Source organism: Triturus cristatus, chromosome 6 (assembly GCF_964204655.1).
Source record: "Triturus cristatus chromosome 6, aTriCri1.1, whole genome shotgun sequence".
Classification (NCBI taxonomy): domain Eukaryota; kingdom Metazoa; phylum Chordata; class Amphibia; order Caudata; family Salamandridae; genus Triturus; species Triturus cristatus.
Window position 1 is genome coordinate 1,741,297,992 of NC_140589.1, and position 22,419 is coordinate 1,741,320,410.

General features: G+C 42.8%; 1 protein-coding gene across 1 annotated transcript in view; it reads right to left on the reverse strand.

The window, feature by feature from the left end:
• The window catches only part of NVL (nuclear VCP like), a 444,777-nt gene that overhangs the window by 305,187 nt on the left and 117,171 nt on the right, over window positions 1-22,419 (reverse strand). The window contains exons 9-11 of the mRNA XM_085612998.1: window positions 18,719-18,853; window positions 15,384-15,485; window positions 10,328-10,445 (exon numbers count right to left, since the gene is read on the reverse strand). Of these exons, the coding sequence (XP_085469124.1) occupies window positions 10,328-10,445; window positions 15,384-15,485; window positions 18,719-18,853 (355 nt within the window). The remainder of the gene's footprint in view (window positions 1-10,327; window positions 10,446-15,383; window positions 15,486-18,718; window positions 18,854-22,419) is intronic.

Below are 22,419 nucleotides of genomic sequence, written 5' to 3' on the forward strand. Positions count from 1 at the left end.
TACCTGGTAATTACATAGGCAGTGAATACCACCCAATCACTGCGCAAACAGGGCTTACCCAGAGGTGGGACAATTCCAACCAAATTGTAATGTATTTAGTAAGTACCAGAGGTGCAACTAGAGCCAAATTTCGTGGGGGGCAGGGGGCTAAGAAAACATTTCGGGGGGGGGGTGGGGGGGCTGAATGTTAAGCAAAAGGCAGAGTGGAGCTGCAGGGTCTATTAGAAGGGGTGAAACAACAGTAAGGCCTCATTAACGTGCAAATAGTCTTTTAAAGACCTGTGAAGTGCTCGGGTGCGGTCGCATCCCGGGCTGACACACACACGACACAGGCAGAGTGGAGCTGATTTGGGGGGTGGCTGAATCTAGTTTAAGCAAAAGGCAGAGTGGAGCTGCAGGGGCTCTTAGAAGGGGTGAAACAACAGTAAGGTCTCATTAACGTGCAAATAGTCTTTTAAAGACCTGTGAAGTGCTCGGTGTGGTCTCATCCCGGGCTGAGGGCTGACACACACGACATAGGCAGAGTGGGGCTGATTTCGGGGGGGGGGGGGGAGGAGGCTGAATCTAGTTTAAGCAAACGGCAGAGTGGAGCTGCACAGGGCCGGCTTTAGTGCTGGTGGCGCCAGGTGCGACAATGTTTGTTGACGCCCCCCCAATGACCACCTCCACCACGGATTCTCTCACTAGCACCCAGTGACCAAGTCTCCATAACCACACACTCTCAGATGCATTGAATTAATACCAGTGTAGGCCCGGGTGTCCGAGCACTTTGCATCACACACATTACACAGAGACAATCAATCATACGTGTGTAAATCAGTGTATAGGAAATATTACGTCATAAGCCAAAGGACTGAAAGTGTAGGAGTCACATGTCATCCATACTGGTAGGCAGTATAGTTTAAGAGTGCTTGGTGTGGAGAAGCACAAACTCAGAGTCGAAAAAGAAACAGCATAGTTGGGAGTTTTCTTTAATAATAAGAATCCATTTATAGCCAAACATTAATCAATGTTCTAATATTGTATACTTTGCAGTGTGTATGCAGTGCAGGATGAAAGTTAATAGCTCACTATTCTATATTAGGAATTTAAGTTATAAATTGCAAGTAACAAAAGGATGTCTCTTTTGAAAGCAGTAATATTTGATCTGTTTATCATACCCACTCTGTAATCTACTTGGCACACGTTCTTTGCAGCATGCATATTAACCCTCTGTACTAACTACACAGAAGTCAAAACCTCAACTATACAAAATCCTGCTCGCTCTCCAGGAAGATAATTAATCACACGAGTTATCTTGACATTTATGTGAGGCCTGGTAATTGCCGGCGGAAAGAAACGCTGCAGCAGGTGCTTCTAATCTAAGCATAATAAACTTTCAAACAAGGACCCAGGAAGCCAGCGGCCGGTGCGGTGGCACCGGTCGCACCGCCCTAAAGCCGGCCCTGGAGCTGCGGGGCTCTTAGAAGGGGTGAAACAACAGTAAGGCCTCATTAACGTTCAAATGGGCTTTTAAATGCCTGTGAAGGGTATCAGTGGCTGTCTTGTCACAGTGTATCAGTGACCAGGGGGTAGGTGCTCACAGAGAAACGTTAAACATGCACAAATGATGAAGTATCTAAGGAAGCTAAGCCAAGGAAATCGGAGTAAAGCGCTGACCCGACAAGGGAAGTCAGAGGGGAGACTAGGAGGATGCATGACCCTGAAAGGAGAGCTAAGCAGCGAAGATTCAGGCTGCACAGAGGCAGTTTCAAGACACTGCATCTCATAGTCACAGGAGAAACTGAGCATTGATATACAGTGCTGACATACTAGTAGGTGTCATTGGCGTATCAGTAATAAAGAATTTCCCCAGAATTGTGAGGTTGAAATGTCCTTACATGACTGGTCTATCATGCAGAAACTCTGCGACTAGAGATCTTTCATTGTTCCAAATTCTATTGAAGAGACAGACACGAGTTACCACCACCAATCCGATGAGCATAAAGCAACCTCAGTCTAATTGTCTTCTACGCACATTCAGAGCTTTTGCTAGTAGACAAAATGCTTATACTATGAGCTCCCACTCAGCATAACCAGCCTGAGAGAGTTCTTCACAGACATCGAGTCAATACAGACAGGACATCATAAGGAATAACTATATGCTAAAGCAACTTTTCGTAAAGGGCCCAAATCTTCCAATTAGGCAGCCAAGGTCCAGGTGACTCAGCCGCTGACGTGGTCCTGGTCATACTGGAAGAACTTATAAGGAGAGTGCCAATTTAAAAAAAAAAAAAAAAAAAAAGTTTTCAATTGCTCCCATAGAGACTTTATTGGAACTGTGTGGACCTTAACTTTCGACGCATCACCAGTGACCTTCATTAAAATGATTAAACACATTTTTTGTCCCTTACCCTTTCAGTTGTTTTTAGTAATATAAGACTTGTTTCTAATAAATTAGATTGTTCGTATTTCAATTTTAACTCTACCATGCTCGATTTCTGTCTTCCCCATCCCTTCTGGAGGAGTTAAGGGGTTTGATTTTCATCTGTGTTACTATTGTTAAAATGCTGAGTCACAGGGTATTCAAAAGTAGGCCTCTACTGCAGGTGCTGTAGAAATTTACTGAAACCCCTGCCAGTCAGAATCATATACTCCACAGTATACAGCTTTACTTGCCCACTATCACTAGAGGTGGACGAACTTCCTGTGCAAGAAGAACAAGTGGGAGTTTCATCCTTTTTCCTTTCCATTCTGTGGAGCGGAATTGGGACTCATCCGCTACTCTGTGGCCAGAACACATCACAAAAAGCAAACTTACTTTTAAAAGAACTATGAGGGGCTGAGCAATGTACTTACCTAAAAGATAACTGCATTATGAAAGGGCAGGCAATGTATGCATCTTAATTCAGTTAGCATTAAATAAATACATTGTCTGATCAACCACACATGCACTTCAAAGCAATTTCCCCAATAGGGAAGCCATTGTGCCACACCTCCCTGCAGGGTCCTGGCAGGCAGGCTCCACACTTGAGATCCAGTGCTGGGAACATTTGTTTGATGAGCACTATCAGTGGCTGGCCACTCTATTTAACTTGGTGCAACCAACATTAGGGTAATTACAATGGCTGGCCCCTAAAAGTGCTGCATGACACAATAATTCTTCGTTCCTTGCACTTTGCTATGCCCAGAATCAGAATTCTTGTTTTGCAAGGCTTTTTGCCTTCATTCCTCTCTTCTCTTTTTCAAAGCCATGTTAAGCAACAGCAGAAATGAACGTGGTTTTACATATATGCTTAATACTACTTGAACCGCACAGGCAATGACTCCCAACTCATAGGACTGACATTTTTTCATTTGTAAAAGCTGTTCATCAGTTCGACTGTTCCGTTAGTCTGATACCACACCATCTGGTGTTCAAAATTTCCCAGCCATATTTTCTATTTTCATCCTTTTGTTTGGTTGGTTGTCATTACAATCAATGGCTTTACCGCATGTCCTTTATCCCACAATGCCTTTACCATGCATGCCTTTACAACGAAAATATAAGCATATATCAGGTAAGTGAAACTATATATATCCATATCCATATCCTAACCCCTAAACTCAACCAACCCTAAATATACCCTTGTAACCCAATACCCCTACCCACCCGTAAACCCTAAACACCTAAACCCAAGAACACATTTACCATCCAATACCCTTACCCACCCCTAAACCTTAAAAACACCCTTACCATCCAACACCCTGGACCAGACCTAAATCCTAAAAACACCCGTACCATATAGTACCCAAACCCACCCTCAATCCTGATAATACTACCCAATACCCCTACCCACTCCTAAAAACACCCTTACCACCCATACCCCTACCCACCCCTAAATTGTACACATTTCCTTACCACCAAATACTCTTACCCACCCCTAAACCCTCAATCCACCCTTACCATCCAATACCCCTAACCACCCCTAAACCCTAAAATGCCCTTACCACCCTATACCCCTACCCACCCCAAAACCCTAAAAACACCTTTATCAGCCAATACCCTTGCCTACCTCAAAAGGCAAAAAATACCATTACCATCCAATACCCTTACCCAGCCCTAAACCCTAAAAATACCCCACCACCCAAAACTGTTACCAAGCCCTAAAAGCACCTTTACCATCCAATACCCTTACCCAACACTAAACGCTAAATATAAAATATATGTATATATATATATTCACTGAAAAAACCATAGGTTTCACACATGTTATAGTTAGCTGGACATTTTACTGATAAAAAACCAAAGAAATTCCCCCGTTATAGATAGTGCAGGCAACTATAACTCACGCGACCGCAATCCTCTGCTGATGACATATGTGTCTTTATGAAAAAAAAATATTTGTAATATATGTATAGCTAAAATTTAATGGAAGAAGACATGGGCAAATAAGTGTCTAAATACAGTATTAGCATCAGCACAGGATTGCGGTCGCGTGAGTTATAGTTGCCTGCACTAACTATAACGGGGGAATTTCATTGGTTTTTTATCAGTAAAATGTCCAGCTAACTATAACATGTGTGAAACCTATGGTTTTTTCAGTGAATTTGCAAGGTTTTTTAAATGCCAATTCCTAACTATAACGTGTGTGAAACCTATGGTTTTTTCAGTGAATTTGTACGTTTTTTTAAATGCTAAGTTACTTTACGCCATTCGTGGCGTGCGCGCCCACTTAACGCAGTTCGTTCCGTGCGCGCACGGTGCGCTTCGCGCACCGTGCGCGCACAGTGAGCACGCGGTGCGCTTCGTGCACCGCGCGCCCACTTTACGCAGTTAGTGCCGTGCACGCACGGTGGGCACGCGGTGCGCTACGCGCACCGCGTGCCCACGTTACGCTCGATGGGCCATGTACGCACGATGCGCTTCGCGCACCGTGCGCACATGGAGGACATATTATGCGCTTCGTTGTGAAAGGTAATCTTTTATATTTTAATTTATCGAGCTGTAGGACATGCACAAATGGTGCCCTTCGGGCCCCATTTGCACACGGGGTGTGGATAGTGTGGATAATGTTTTTTTTTTTTTATTTATTTTTACCGTACGCGTACGGTAAGCGTAATCGGCGATTTTTCTCAAAAAAATAAAATTGAATTTTTGCCCTTGGGGGTTCTTTGGGGACTCCTTCATCAAGCCTAGGTGGTTAGGAGCTGTCTAAACAGCCCCTTTACATGTTTTTGGCCTTTGTTTTTCCTCCCCCACCTCAGAGTGCGAGATAGAAAATGGCGGCCGCCGCTTCCTGGTATCGACCGATTCGAATGTTTACTAAGATCTAACAGCCAAATCAGAATCGTGCTCGCGCACGGCACCGTACGCGTACGGTAAGCTTACCGTAAGCGCACGGTAAGCGCACCGTAAGCTGCCACAGATATATATATTGATTTAAATGCTATTTTCTCAGGATCTACTGAACAGATTTACACCAAACCTACAAAAGGCACTTCCTTGACCTGTAGACTACCTCTCTGCCAAATTTCAAGTAACTCTGTTCAGCCGTTCGGGCTGTAGCTGTGTCTAAAGGTCCTATGGAAAAATGCATGGGAAAAACGCGTTTTGGGACCCCCCTTTTTTCTCAGTCCCCGCTTGACGAATCCCCCCGAGACTTTCAGGGTAGGAGCGGAGCGTAGCGCCCCACCTATTTTGAAAATTTCGCGAGGATTCGTCGACCGGCGCCAAAGTTATTCCAAATAGAATGTTGCGGATTTCCTATGGAAACAGGGTCCTAACTATAACTACCTACTGGCGACCGCCAGTAGGTAATATATTTATTTTTTAAACCATCGCTTCCTCCACGAAACAACAGGGAACACAGCAGCTTTGCAAAGGTGAGTTTTATTTCTCATGGCATAACGCGTTTCAGCTATTGCCTTTCTCATCATTAACAGTTCACTTTTAAATGCGTGTTAAACTCACTCCCATTGGAGGAAACCTGATGGTACTCAAAACTGCATGTCCTAGCATCCCTTTCAGTGGGTACTGCCGATTACACTCCGCCACCAGAGTCTTTCATGGAAAATATCATCTCTGTCTCTGCAAAGACTGACATCCTCCACAAATCCAATTGCTTTGCATACCTGAAGGCGCGGTGTCAGTACAGCGCGTCCCCATGAAGTCATGGTCCGTATCCCAGCAGGCTGCCTTGCCTCTTTGGTTTGCGGCAGTCCTGGGTCTTTCGATACCTCGAAAATCAAAACACATCAAGTGCCACTGTTCGCCCTGGACCCTAATGACGGATTCCCCAGCTAGAGATATCTCATCAGTGATGTCACTGACCAGGTTATGAGTGAAGTAATAAGTGAGGTCGTAAGCAGTGTATTGCAGATTGCGGGGCGTAAGTTATAGTTAGTTCAGGTAACTATATCAGCTGAATTTCTCTGGTTTTGTATGAGTGAAATGTGCGTCTAACTATAACATGCCTGCAATCTTTGTTTTTTTCCCAGTGAATTACTAGGATTTCTATTTTCAAACTAAAAACGTCCATATAACCTTTGAATTTTTACGTTTTTTAATAATGTTATTTCCTAACTGTAACCTGTAACCTTTGAGAGTGGGTGTGTAAGTGGCTGTATAAGTAGGTTAGTGGGTGTGGGAGTCTGAGTAGAGGAGTGAGTGTTTGCGTGAATGTCTGAGAGGGTCTGTGAGTGGTTTGTGTGAGTCTCAGAGTGAGTCTGTGAGTGGGCCCATAAGTGTCTGAGTGGATCGGGGGGTGGAAGTGCGAGTCTTTGAGTGGATCTGTGAATGTTAACTTGGGGTGGGAGGTAAACTCAGGTCCGCTGGCAGAGTTTGGCCACTCCGCCAACCCGACGGCGAAGCAGAGTTTACTGGTGCGCTCACCCCTAGTCTCAGCAATCCCGCTGTGGGGGACTTACTTGCAGCAACAAAAGGGGCTATTGGTCATAATGACATGACCATTAGCAGCCAAGGGGGCTTACTCTCCTAACCAGTAGTGCGCCAGGAGGCCCCTTTGCAGAGTGGCTGAGAAACGAGGTTGGGCCTCTGACGAGGTCTCAGCAACCCTGCTGTGGGAGACTTACTTGTGGCAACAATAGGGGTTCTTGCCCAAAACCCCAACCCCCCCCCCCCCCCCCCCCCAATGGCCTTTAGCAGCCATGGGGGCTTCATCCACAAACCAATACTGCGGCAGGAGGCCCTCTGCAGAATGGCTGAGAAAGGGGGCTGGGCCGCCGACGAGTGCTCAGCAATTCTCAGCAAGCTCGTTCCTGACCTTTATTTTTCCTCTTTCAGCCCATTTCTGAGATTTATTCTGTCTAATTCTGCTAGTTTCTCACCTTTAGTTTGCCTTTTCTGCTCGTGTGTCGCCTTTATTTTGCCTTTTCGGCTCGTTTCTCGCCTTTATTTTGCCTATTTCTACTAATTTCTCACCTTTATCCACCTTCTTTCTGGTCGTTCCTTACCTTTTTTTTTTTTGCCCCTTTCTGCTCACTGCTGACCTTTATTTTGCCTCTTTCTGCTTGTTTCTCACCTTTATCGTTCTCCCCCCCCCTCTGCTAGTTTCTGACCTCTATTGTGCATCTTTCTGCTCGTTTCTCACCTTTATCTTGCCCCTTTCTGTTCATTGCTGACCTTTATTCTGCCTCTTTCTGCTAATTTCTGACCTCTATGCTGCCTCTTTCTGCTCATAACTGACCTTTTATTCTGCCTCTTTGTGCTTATTTCTCACCTTCATTTTGCCTCTTACTGTTCTCGTTGCCGACCTTGCCTCTTTCTGCTCATTTCGGATCTTTATTTTGCCTTTTTCAGATGGTTTCTGACCTCTATCCTGCCTTTTTCTGCTCATTTCTGACGTCTATTCTGCTTCTTGCTGCTCGTTTCCCACCTTTATTTCGCCTCTTTCTGCTCGTTGCGGACCTTTATTTTGCCTCTTTCTGGTAGTTTCTGACCTTTATTCTGCTCATTTCTCACTTTTATCTTGCCTCTTTCTGCTTGTTTCTCACCTTTACTTTATTTTGCCTATTCCTGCTCATTTCTCACCTTTATTCACCCTCTTTCTGGTTGTTCCTCAACTTTTTTTGCCCCTTTCTGCTGCCTGCTGACCTTTATTTTGCCTCTTTCTGCTCGTTTCTCACCTTTATCGTTCCTCCCGTGCTAGTTTCTGACCTCTATTGTGCATCTTTCTGCTCGTTTCTCACCTTTATCTTGCCCCTTCTGTTCATTGCTGACCTTTATTCTGGCTCTTTCTGCTTGTTTCTGACCTCTATGCTGCCTCTTTCTGCTAATAGCTGACCTTTTATTCTGCCTCTTTGTGTTCATTTCTCACCTTTATTTTCCCTCTTACTGTTCGATGCCAACCTGGCCTCTTTCTGCTCATTTCAGACCTTTCTTTTGCCTTTTTCAGCTAGTTTCTGACCTCTATCCTGTCTCTTTCTGCTCATTTCTGACGTCTATTCTACTTCTTGCTGCTCGTTTCTCCCCTTAATTTAGCCCCTTTCTGCTCGTTGCTGTCCTTTATTTTGCCTCTTTCTGGTAGTTTCTGACCTTTATTCTGCTAATTTCCCACCTTTATCTTGCCTCTTTCTGCTCGTTTCGGACCTTTATCTTGCCTCTTTCTGACCTTTATTACATCTCTTTCTGCTAGTTTCTGACCTTTATTTGGCCTCTTTCTGCTCTTTCCCAGGACCGCCGGGGGATCTTCAAGGCTACAGCAGTCTCCAATGGCTCCCCATCTCCTGTGAGAGCCAGCATTGCTGCTGCACGGACGGAGCTGCTGGAAAGGCAGCTCTCTCTGAGCAGGAGCAATCCGTTTAATTTCTTTCCCAGCCCGTATGTCTGTGGGCAGGGAAAGAGATGAAACCTCCATTTCCAGCGGGTGGGAACACGGATTGCTCCCACCTGCTGGAACCAGAGTTTTTGGTTATGCTTGGCTGGAGGACCCCAAGACAAAACAGGAACCGGCCCGGAGGGGTGGCGGTCCCCTGGGCCATGTATGGATCCAAGAGAGCCCAAGGAGGTGGTCCTTGTGCGCCCCCCCTCCTTTATTAATAAAGCTCGGGGGTGGTGGACCACCCCTCTTTAAAAAAAAAAAGTGCGCCCAGAACCTGGCCCACCCGGGTGCCATTTTCAAAACCAGTACGGGAATCCACACTTGTTTATTTTTTTTGCCGCAGATTTGTGACAATTTGTTTTAAAAAAACGCTTTTATGCCATGTTGGGCTTCCAGGGGAACCCCAAGACCAAGGCTTGGGGGTAAGGGTATTCCTACCCCGCCCCCCTTTTTAAGTTTTTAGGGGGGGACTCAGCTAAAGCAGTGCCAAGATGGCTGAAAACACTGTTGGCAGCCAGTCAGAGCTCTGCATTTCCCTGCACAAGTACGTCACTTTTCACGAATAATCGATATCATTATCTTTATTTTCTTAATGTTCTCAACAAACACTGAACGGATTTTCACCAAATAACTGAAAGCGTGATCTGCTTGTGATCTGCTTAACCAAATCTCCCTTTTAGCCACATTTGGTGCAATTCCGTCCAGGGTTTCAGATTGAAGGTTCGACTAAAGTTCCTATGGGGAATTAACACGGGAAATGCACTTATTTTGACCCCTCCCCCCATTTTCTTGGCCTCCACTTTAAAGATCACCTGAAACTCTCCATGCACAACAAGATTAACAGGGCACTTTTTTGGGGAAAATTTTATGAAGATTCGTCAAACTGCACCAAAGACATAGCCAAATCAAAAAATGCTTTTGCTTTGGAAACATGGTCCTAATTATAGGGGGGGGGGGGGGGTGAGTGAGTGAGTGAGTGAGTGAGTGAGTGAGTGAGTGAGTGAGAGAGTGAGAGAGAGAGAGAGAGAGAGAGAGAGATACCCAATATATACTTACATTTTCTTTATAAAGGTATATGCGTGGTAAAGACTTGCATGGTAAAAGCAATGCGTAGTAAAGACTTTGCATGTTAAAGAATGCGCGGTAAAGGTATTGCGTGGTAATTGATGGGTTGTAAAGGTTGTTTCCCCTTTTGTTTTTGCTCTAATCACCAACTTGTCAGTAACATCAACACTGAGCATTACTCATGCAACAGCTCAATTTGTTTGTAGCAGTTTTGAGCAAACTAATATAGCAGAGGCCCCACGTGGACGTTTGGGGTGTAGGAATAATTCCTGTTTGCATTATTTGTTAAATATCCTATAATACTGTGCCTTCAGCTTCAGTAGATAAGCATGTCAAGCCATTCTCTGCAAACACAAGCTTAACATTCTTTGTACGTGCAGGAAGAAAGAATGTCTACAGACAATCCCCAAAGCACTTTGGAGAGAGGAACGAGGTGGAGGTTTTCTGTTAAAACAACTCACCGTCCATGCAGGTGAGTAGCTGGGCCACGATCCTCCGCTCCATGTCCTTTGATGCCACTTCCCTTTTTGGTGTGATTGCATCAATCTCATCTATGAATAGAATGCAAGGTGCACTTGACTGAAAAGAAACAAACGCTATCAGTGTATTTATATCTAGACAGCACAAATTGTCATATTACGATAATTTGACAACACAATGCAGACTTACTTTAAAGTGTCTTATGAGATGCAAAAAACGGATAAAGTCATATATTGCCATGTGCTGTAACTTTAAACTTTCATTTTTTTAAATCACAATTTTTCAAACAGTATTTTTGCTATTTTGTTCCTTTCTGGGACCTTCAGTGAAGCATCAAACACAAGTGACTGGGGAAAAGTGTGGCAGAAAAAGAAACGATTTCTCTTTATGTGGAAAAACCTATTAAATTATTTACTTCTATCTACTGTCAAATATCAACAGGCTATTTCTTAGCACTGGTATGTACTAAAGGCTTGCATCATGTTGGTACTAAACTCCTAAAGGTAATGGCCTAGTTAACCCTTTCTTCTTAGAAATAGGTAGGTGATTCACCTTCTTGCTCCTCGACATCAATCTGCACAGCCTCCACTGGCTAGTAAAGCCCTCTCTGTGATATGGTCCTCCTACACATTTTGTAACCTGATCCCTCCCTTTCTGCACCATGTTGATGACCTGCCTCTGCGGTAGGAATTCATGAACTCCTTCCTTGCACATGGATCAGTGGCCATTATTGCACCAATTGTTGGATAGATTGGACCGCAGTACAAAAACCTTGATGATGAACACCATTGATAACTCACTATGAATCTTTGACAATGAAAGACACTGCTAGTTAGTACTCCATGAACTAGCCGCAACCTTCGACAACAACAACAATACTACCCACCTCCATGCTTTAAGCAAAGCGGTGCCCATCGAGAACAAAATACTGAAATGGTTCAAAATGAGATCGCCTTTTCAGCACCCACTGGTATTACATTTGGAATACCACAAGGAACAAGTCTAATCCCAGTACTTTTCAACCTGCACATCAAACACCAAGAAGAGATCTTTTGTAACACAGGTGTTGAATTCCAACAGAACGCGGATAATGTACAAGTGTATCTCAAGACAGTACTGAAAACTTTGACACTCCAGCTCTATGTCTATCTACTGCACATTAATCTCTCAGATGAAATTTACATGGAACCTACGAAAGCTAGTGTTCCCACTATTCTGCCAAAAAGTTCTAGGGTCCTCTCTCCAGATTGAACTGATGAATTGCAGGCCGTAAACGCCTTCAAAATAATTGTACATAAATCTCGGAGTTTATTGTTAAGTAAGTCCCCCATGAAAGAATTCCCTAAAAGCTCTGGATTCCATTTAAAATTGAACCATCAGATCTTTAAACCAAAACATTACTTTTAAATCTGCCCTTCAAGCCCTTGCGATATGCCACAGAGTAAGAAAATTCTTTCCTAACTTGACTGCCAAAATATTAATAACAGATGTTACATTTCATGCCTTTACCCCGCAATTAAATGAATTCCTAGCTAAATTTAGTTTACCACACGTCTTTTCAAAGCATATATATTTTACTCAGTAATTTTAAAATGTCAGCTTCTTTTCTGAATCACACCATTATTATAAAATATTAGATTGTGCGATTCAGACATCTCAGGAATAACTAACATTGACGAGGAAAAAAATGACCACACCAGTATTGCATCCGATATATAGTGGAAAAAAAGGTCCAACATATAATTAAAATTGTTACACTAAAAAATACACATTTAGTCATACCAGGATTAGCTTTTTTATTTGTTTTCTAAATGTACACTTCAGTGAACCTTTGTTTTAAAATCTAGTAAACCTTTAAAAATAGTATATACAGGGACAGCCATCATTTTGTGTTCAGTAAAGTGACTGTATATAAGATGAGCACACAACAGTACAGTACTTCGCGAGATTGTGACGCCTACTATTCAAACAATATACTAACAATTATATTAAAAAAAGATCCAATGTTCATAAAAAAGCGCTCTCTTATATTAAGTATTTTGAATTATTAAATAGGACTTTTTTTGTAAATCTACCCAGACAGTAAAGAATAAACATTCTTTTATTGAAGAGTACTCTGAGAATACTACAGTACAACTTTAATCAGAAGTATTATTGACTTCCGAGGTAAAAATATTTTCGTTTCATTGTACAATAAATTTTAAAAAATGAGTAAACACGAACTAGAATTTTTTGCCACACATAAGTGAAGTGAACAAGCATTGAAGTGTATATGTAATTGTATAAATAATAGCCCTCACTAATAGACGTCTGATTTATGTATGTATGTATGTATGTATGTATGTATGTAGATGACATCATGCTGTTCAGAACACCGACCTTACACCAATCCTCTGAGAAATAACAAACTTTGGGGCCTACTCGGATGATGGTAAACTGGAGCAAATCTGAAATGTATCCATGAAAGCCAGACCCTCAAAAGCTCAACACTGCTTTGCAAATTATAGTGTAGCTTTGTGATCTGTAAAGCGCTTCACTTTACCGCCTATTTCAACACGCTGCTAAGCTGGATACGACTTAGCGGAGTGAACATCCTTTGCACGCTGGCATCTCGCACCGTAACGGTGAAATCAGGGTATTTGGCAATGTTGGAACCTTGGTATAGCAGGGGAATCTTATCCCTTGCTGGCGGCAGCATGGCATCCTTATCACAGTAGTTGAGTATGAGGGGAGTGATCAGACGTGGTGGCACCTGAGACCAACTTTTGGTGCTAGTTAGTGATGAGCACACCAAACCACAACTGTGGCTTTAAAGTGGTCTCGTCCAAACATTTCAGATAGCACGCATTCTAAAAATGTCTCAAGTTTCACCATGTGCTTCAGCTAGTACCAGAATTTTTCTGTCCATCATATTTTGATTTTTTCCACAATAGTAATTGGTTTGAGAAGGGTTCCGAAAATATTTCTGCCAGAATGAAACTTGTAAGTAAGCCTAACTGATGAGTTACGTACTGTGGAAAAATATTTTCACGCCCACCGGGGAGGGACGCACCCCTGTTATAGTAAAATGTGCTTTGAACCACCCCACCTGCCAAAAAAGGTATCAAAGCACATGAATCGTGACTTGAAAGAAAATCTGATCCATCTGCAGTCATTTTAGATGTAGGGAAAAGCCTCTATTTTGAGATAAATTGAGCACAAAATTAAAATAAAAACATTTTAAAAAATGGGAAAATAGTTTTCCCATTAAAAATAAATAAATAAATATGGGCATCAATGGCTAATTAAGTATAAATGAAAGAAAACAAAGAAATTCACTGAAAAAACTGTAAAAAAGTGAGTTATGGTTCTGTCTCAAACTTGTAAAACCACAGACATTTGCCAGTTGTGGTCATCAGTGCACTCGACACACATTGATAATTTTAGTGGGTTTACACCATTGAGCCTGATATATATCTTAAATATATATGCTACCTATCAATCTACTTAAGCTCCAGGCTGACACCTATACTCTCTACCTTAAGAAATACATGCCTCTAATTCTTAATGTACATTACTCTCTACAAATGTTCATCTATATTGATTCTGGCTATAAAATGTATATACACCACCTTCCCTACTGTTATACTGTCCACATTATACATGCACCATCCCTCAGGAAACAGGAAGATGATCTAATGTATATCAAACAAATCATCGGCAGACCCTTATCATGCTCCACCTTTGCAGTTAAAGCAAAGAACTTAGGTGAAGCAGTGCTAAGTTATATATTGTGCCATGGTATACAGCGGTACATGTGGATAAGAAGTTTGGCTAATGGCTGTGTTTACCAAAGGTAAAAGGCAGCCATGTAGTTTTTATCCCAGTTTTTCTGTGTTCTGCTGCGAACTGGTTTAGGGTCTTAGATATAGGAAAGTAGTAGGTTTTATTGTTGTTCACTAGGTACAGAAATGTATTTATAAATGTCTATATATCCTACCAAAGTTCATGTGAAGTCCATTCTGCCGTTTTCGTGCGACTTTCAATACAAAAGTCTAATAAAAAAATGCACTGGTGAAAAAACGAGTTTTCGGACCTCCCTTTATCTTTATACCCCCTCGACCAATCATGCAAAATTTTGCATCATCCGCCAATGCAGAAGGAAGAATAGGTGTGCAAAGTTTAGTGGAGATTAGTCAAACAGGCACAAAGTTATTAATGGTGAAAAATCCAAGGATTTTTATCTCTGGAAACCCTAACTACTACCACTCTGTGATAAATATATATATATATATATAAATATAGGGGTCGGTAGGGATAAAGGATAGTATGGGGTTTTTAGGGTTCAGGGATGCAAAGTGGTAAGGGGTAGAAGATTTTTTTTAGGGTTCAGGATTGGAGAATGCTCAGCATCTTTTGTTGTTTAATCTGTTCAGTGATTCCTGTTTGTGTCACACTGTCGTACGATTACATGAGTAAGATTATAGGACAAGGGACTGCATGAGATGCAGGAAATGGCAGGCTGCATTGCAGTCAAGAGGATCACAGCAAACTGATAAAAAAGGCTGCAACAGCTAGACAATGCAAATATTTCAAAATGTTAACTGTGCAGTCATTGATAGTAAATCCTACATAACCCATACATTAGAAGAAAATATCACGTTCTATTAGCTAATTGGGTCCTTATCAATATCAACAAGACACTGGTGACCCCAATATACAAGAAAAGCAGCCCCAGACATTCCCCGTATGGAAGAAAAAGATACTTAATCCTAATACGAGTACATTTCTAGCTTGACCGTTCAAATGCGGTTCTAGAAAAAGCTTAAAACACTCCTACAGACGCTTGAACCCCATCTTACACCACATGTGCTTTTGCCTAACTGCTAGCCAGCACCAGGATGCTTACACACTATATAATTACAAACACCATACAAGTGCTCGAATTAAGTGGGCACAGCTGTTGAAGAATGCTTGTCGCTGAGCCAAATCAATGAAGGCAGTGTCACATAAGGAAATCTCAAGCAGTGTTGCATTCAGAAAACTCTCAAGACTTACCACAGCTTGATCAAAGAGCTCTCTTAGTTTTTGCTCTGATTCGCCGGATACCCCTGATACGATCTCTGTTGCTGCAACTTTCAGCATTGGCAGGTCAAGTTCCTGAAAGAGAAGCAGCATTGGAAATTTACTCTACAGAGCAAGCTCATGTAGTGTAAAGGAATAAGAGCAACATGTCTACAGGTGGCATTGGATAACCATGGACCATATCTTAAATTATGCGGGAGTAAATTCCTAACAATTTAGACAAGCACTAACATGACCCCCTGGTTGCTACTGGTAAGTACAACAATACTCTACAAAACATTTTTAAACACAGGCCAGTTGTCAAACAAGGTCCATGATTATAGGCTTTTAGGTCAACGTAAGCACAAAATTAACAAACATATTAAATCAATATTTCAAAACACACAAGCCACTGCATGTACAAACATTAATTTAGCACACCTTTCTCAGAGATACAAATCTTAAAATCCTTCTTATTGAGCACAAATCATGAGGATGGTTGTCAGCTGTTCGGGACAAATTACGCAGTCTGAATTAAGGTACTTGGTGGTTCAAAAGCACCTGAGGGGTTCAATAAGATAAACACTGTCAATCAACCCTCCTTCACTGCTTCCAACAAGAGCTCCATAATATCAACTATATAAATTTCCAAAATAGAAAATAAATACCAGGGTCCTGTTTTACGGAGACATATTATAGAGTTCAACTAGTGCTCACACAGGAGCAGGTGCATCTTTTTGTAGATTTGTAACTACTTTATGATTCTTTAAAAGATTTTAGTCATAAGGTTAGGATTGTCATCAAGACCAGAGTGGATCTTGATCACAAGATCAAGACTTATATACCTGGATCGAAATGTGTTGCTGGATGTCTTTCTGCAGTACCTGAATGAAGACATACTACTAGCTCTAGAGTGGCTAACAGTGTGTTCATCAGAAGCGGCATTTTTTTGAAGGGGGAGTGGAGAGGAGGAGGAAAACACCCTTTGTAATATTCTATTTATTATCATTGTTGAGCGTAGGAAGGCACCATGACTCATGAGAAGAGAGGGGGGGTTTGGGGGAGGTTTAGGGGTACTAGCCAAAACGTTGATTTCTTATGTTAACTCCCACAGGAAATGGCTGTTGCGGCTGCACAAAAAAGGGCTTAACAGATTTACACCAAATTTAGCAAAAAGTTAGAATTTTACTGACAAAGCATTATGTTCCACTTTGGTGTAAATCTGTTCAATCATTTGAGAAATGTTCATTTAAAGAGGTGCTTGGGGTGGTCATGAAGGGGTTACAAAAGTAGGTACATCTGGATGGTTGGTCCTGCAGTACCAAAAACTGGGGAAAAAATATGGCGTTTGAATGGCCAACAGCTCTTCAGTACCACATGTTCTGATTGGCCAGGTTCAACTAAGAAGCAAATGTTGCAGTGACCATTACAGAACTCTGCCCCTGTGTCCTGGGGACCCCTCACCAGGCAAGTGGTCAAACGTTACAAAACAAAAATCCAGGTCACCAGCATCATGGTATTCTCATGGGACCCAGCACAGACCTCCCGTGAGGTACTGCATTACACACGCTTCACTCATACAGTGCGATGACTTCTTCGGATGAACCTTGTGCACTGGTTCTGCTGTACTAGCGAAATTGTTTTAGAAAGATTAGATAAAATGCTGTCCATAGGCAGATACGCATCTGCGGCATGTTTGGCTATAGGGTCTGGACAGAGGCAAGGATCTACAACCAATACCCTTCTGCGCACAGGCAAAGGCCATGTGCAGGGGGAGGGTTGTCCGCACGCACGTGACTTGGCACAGCAGGGGGAGTTTAACACAGCTGGGGGGTTGAGCACAACACAAACTCAGGATTTTTTTTTTTAAACATGTTATGGCTAGGTGTTGAAATGACATCAAAACTAATATTTAAAAGAACAACAAAATAAAACACTGATATTCTAGTTTAATGAGCTAACTATTACTTGTGTCTCCTCCATGTACTGCTTAGAACATTCTATATTACATCACTCATAGCACGTTAAATTACATCAATGATAACATTAAATACAACATCTCAAATGACATTATTTGACCACACTGTTCTATACTGTCTCCTGACCCCCAAGGGTTCCACACTGTATGTCATCTCCAAACTTTACACGGAACCACTTGATGCTCTTCTCACAGATAATACAAAATGATGATGGACGGAATCCTGAAGATTGTCAAAAATTCACCCCCAGTCACAGATCTGGGTTAAATCGATCAGTTTTTTGCTCACAAGGCCACCCCAGTTTGGACACAGCCATAAGCAAATCAGTCCTGACGATGCGCCCCATGCGAACAGTCCAGTCTGAACTGCCAGGCCAGGTCTGCAGAGGACCTGAAAAAAGCATCCTGGGACCGGTTTTGGGGTATAACCCCTCATCAGCCAGGACAGCTTGAATCCAGTGGCACAGTGAGCATTGGACACATGTCTGGGCATACCCTTCCCACTAAGGGTGACTAACAACACAAAAAGATGATAGACGGAATGCTGATTGTGCTTACTATGCTACTGTATTGGCCTGGACTGTTCCCATGGGGAGCTTGGTCAAGACTGATTTGCATATGGCTGGGTCCAAACCGGGAAGGCATGGTGAGCAAACAAACAATGGTTTTAGGCCCAGATCTCTGTATTAGGGGTGGATGCTTGATAATGTTCCGTATTCTGTCACTCAGCTTTTTGTGTTGCTCTACTCTCCGATAACAGCATCAACATTAAATGTAACCAGCGTAGCCCAAGGCCGAAGGATTGTAATGCAATTCAGGTAGACTGCTCTAAAATAAAGAAATAAAAACAGAAAGACAAGCCTTGGAATGTTGTAGGAGAAAGTCTGTACCAGCCCAGCTATTATTGGCCTTGAGCCACTTCATTGTCTTCAATGGAACTCTCAACATTTCAATATTCTAATATAGCGTTGTAGGCCTCTACCGAGGCCTATACCAGTTGTTAAAGGCCCTCATTCCGAGTTATAAGCAGAGATGCAGGCGAGGGCCTACAACAACAGAGAATGCCTTTTTCAACTGGTATAGCCTGAGACAGAAGGGCTATACAGGCTATTAAAACATTCCAGCCATTGAGGGTAGAATGGTCTAAATTAAAAAGGAAAAACAGAAAGACAAATATTGGGTGTTGGAGCAGATGGACTATACCAGCCATTACAAGCCCGGAGCCATTTTATTCTCTTCAATGGAGTTCCCAGCATTCCAATGTTCTAATAGTTAATGAAAGCTGATATTCAGAACTTTTACACTCTTGTCAGAAGAAAGGTAGAATACAGGAGAATGAAAGACTACTCACCCCAGAAATTGCCTGTGCAAGTAGTGTCTTTCCACAGCCTGGTGGGCCATGAAGAAGAAACCCACGTGGAGGGACTACCCCAAGGTGCTGGTATATTTCAGGATGACGCATATGAATTAGCATCTTGCACACTTCCTGAAAGTAGAGAGAGAAGAGCAACAACACTGTTTACTCGTAATACAATAGAAATAAAGGGATCAAAATATTAGGCTTTTATTTTAAAAGCAGAACCTCTTTCCACAAAAAACAAGTTCCACTTCTTGAATAATTTCCATTGGCCAATTTGAAAAAAGAAACCAGCAAAGTGTTTCTGTTTCAATTCCAAATGTTTTCTAGACCAGAACAAAAGAGAAAAAGCACTTAAAAGCAGAGGCTCTCTGTATGAGGAGCAAACTATGCTGGAAAAATTACTTCAGATGGTTTGCAATCAAAGAAAAAGTTACTTACCTTCTGTGGAGATTTTTCTGGTGGATACTGTATCTACCTGCAGACACATCAGCTTTTGAACATCCCAGGTGGCAGACTGGATCCGGAAAGTTCAATAACTCAGAGCTGGCAGGGAAAGCTAGTTCCATCTCATCTACAGAAACAACATCACTGAAGCCAGAATGTGCTCCCACTGCTACCTTGACATCCGTTTCCCATCCCTTTCGCCTATGCCTTTGAGGGGAACAGGATGAGATTGACACCTTATCAGCAAAGTAAGTTGCAAAATCTAGACTTGGAACCTTATTATAAAGATTTGAGTGTATAACCAGTTTGTAAGAAGGGGAGGTGGGCGGATCAGTGAGGGATCTGTAGCTAGACAGAGTATCCACCAGAAAAATCATTACCGAATGAAAGTAACATTTTCTGCTGATAGATACTACTACCTACAGATCCCTCACTTTTTGAATATATTCCTCAAGCAATACCCAACGAGGAGGTGGGGCTTGGCGAACTGGTAAATCAAGATGCTATGAAGGACCAACCATGCTAAGTGTCCTTACCTCCTAACCCAAACAATAATGTTTTGTAAAGGTGTCATAGGGTATCTCCTTGTAAGAGCTGAATTTGAATAATTCACCCTATTGGAATGAGTTCGGAAGCACTCTGAAGGTTACTTGCAGGAAAGGGCATAACACATCTTAATGTACAAGATGATCCATCTGAACAACATCCTCTTTTGGGTGTCTTTGCCCTTCATCCTGCTGGTGCAGCCAATGAAAAGTTGGCCATAAGGCCAGAATTGATTTGCACAATAAATATAAAAACAGACCACCCTTTTAGGGTCCAGTCTGTGAAATCCCCCCTCCTTATTGGAATGGAGTGGCAGGAAGAGGATAGGTAGGGTGATGTTCTGTCCCAAGTGAAAGTGTGTGTTCACCTTCGGTAGCTGTAGTTTTGAAGGACCAGCTTGTTGAGCAAAAAACAATGTAAAGTAAGGCTCGATGCACAGCACTTGTAATAACAATCAGAAAAATAGTTTTAAAAGTGAGCAAATGGTACTGGCAACCGTGTAAGAGTTCAAAGGGTGAACATATTAAAAATGTTAGGACCATATTGAGATCCCAATGAGACAAAGAATAAACAAGAACATATCAGTGAGAACCATCAGATTTCTCACAACTATAGGAGACCTGAATAGGGAAAGCTGGTCTGGGAGACACATAAGAGGAGACAAAGGGGATAAGTAGCCTTTCACAGTAATCACTGCACAACCTTGTTACGCTAACAATAGGGCCAATTGTAAGACATCCAATAAATGGGCCTTGAGAGTGCCCATGGAATTGTTTGACCACCACTTGACAAACTTATTCCATCTCCCAGAGTACACCATATAGGTATAATGTCTGTGGGCATTGAAAAACATCCACCACTTCAGGAGGCAGATAAATAGTATTCAGATGTGCACGCTCATCTCCAGGCGTGGAGGATAAGGAGGTTGTGGTGCAGCACTTACCCCTCCAACTGAGAGAGGTCTACCCTGTGAGGGATGTGGAGTGGGGGTCACGGAGTAAGGGGCATCATTTCTGCATACTGTACCCTCCTCATCCCATATTGGGCTATTAAGTAGATTTGGGTCTGGTGTAGTCAAGTCTTCCTCAGTATCTGAAGAACCAAGTGTTTCGGAGGAAACATAGTGAAGTAGACCGCTCCACTTCATTGAAACTCATCCCCCAAAACTCCCTGCAATTGATACTGGAGGGCAAAGAGTTGAGGACAATGGGCACAGATGTATGCGACAAACAGGCCCATCTGAGGTGTGCCTCAAGGGGCAAACATATTCTGGACGATTTCTGGGTGAAGTTGACACTTGTGACCCCCAATGTGAAGCTGGCTCAGACTGTTGGCTCTGATGTTCAGAGCACCAGCCAGATGGTTGGCAACCTACAAGATCTGGTGCTACTGCACCCAAGAACAGAGTCTGTACTGTTTTTCGACAGAAAAAAATAAAATCCTACTACTCCCTGCTTGTTGCAATACCACATCGCGGTCAAAATTGTCCATCAAGGTATGGATGGACTGGCTGTGAATGGATAGCAGGAAGGCCTTAAGTGTCAGTCATATTTTCCTCAGTCCCAGCAATTTCATATGTAACACCTGCTCCTGTTGACACCAAATGCCTCAGATCACCAGCTCCTCCATAGGCATTCCTTGCTGTGGAGTGGAAGCGTGCATTACCTCCACAATCACTGCTGGGGAAGGCTGGAAGGGCATCCCTTTACCTAGGTTCTCCCCCACACTCCACCACATCAAATCCGCTGTAGTGCCTCCCAAGAATACTATGGAGTGGGAGAGATCTATGCTAAGTTGGAACTGCTGCCAGTGGTGGGCTGACAGGAGGGACCTCATGTGCTAAGGTGCATGAGTTACTTGGAGGATGAAGGAAGCTAGCAGACCGAGCAGGACTGGAAAGTGTGCTCCATTCTCAATCATCAGAATTGCAAGTGATGCAACACCATCTATGGAGACTTTGCTGTGAGGAGAGAGTCGTCCAAGTAATGAAACACTGGGATTCCTGATGATCGGAGATGGGCAGCAACCACAACCTTCACATTCATGAAGACACGGGGAGCAGAAGTTAAGCCGAAAGGGAGGATCACAAACTGATAATGCATGGATCCCACAACGAAGCGTAGGTCCTTTATGTGCTATTGAGGAATCTTTATGTGAAAATAAGGGTCCTGCAGATCAACAGGCACCATCCAGTCTTATGCTTTCAGCGCTGGCACCATTTGAGCCAGGGACAGCATCTTTAACATTTCCCTGTGCTGTTTAAGACCCTAAGGTTTAAGATTGGACGAAGAATACCATTGTTCTTCAGGTGCAGGAAGTACAAGTAGTAGCACCACTGACCCCTTTTCTGCTCTGGAACCAATTCCACTGCCCTTTTCTGGAAAAAGAAGTCTACCTCCTGCTGAAGGATGAGCAGGTGGGCTGCAGAAGAGATGGATGATGAAGAGGTAATGTGTGGTGGGGCCGGTTGGAGGGTAGAGCAGAACCTCTCTCTATGATCTGCAAGACCCACTGGTTGGAAGTTAGGACCTCCCAGGCTTGTGGAATGGAAGCTATTTCTTACCATGTGCTCCAACAACAGGGAACTAAGTCTGCAACTCTTGTGGCTGGGGAGGAAGAATAGGAGGAGTTGTAGTAGGAGGAGGGAGGGAGGAGTAAGGCTCGGCCTGTACCCTCGCCACAATTCCTCTGCTTTTTAAAAA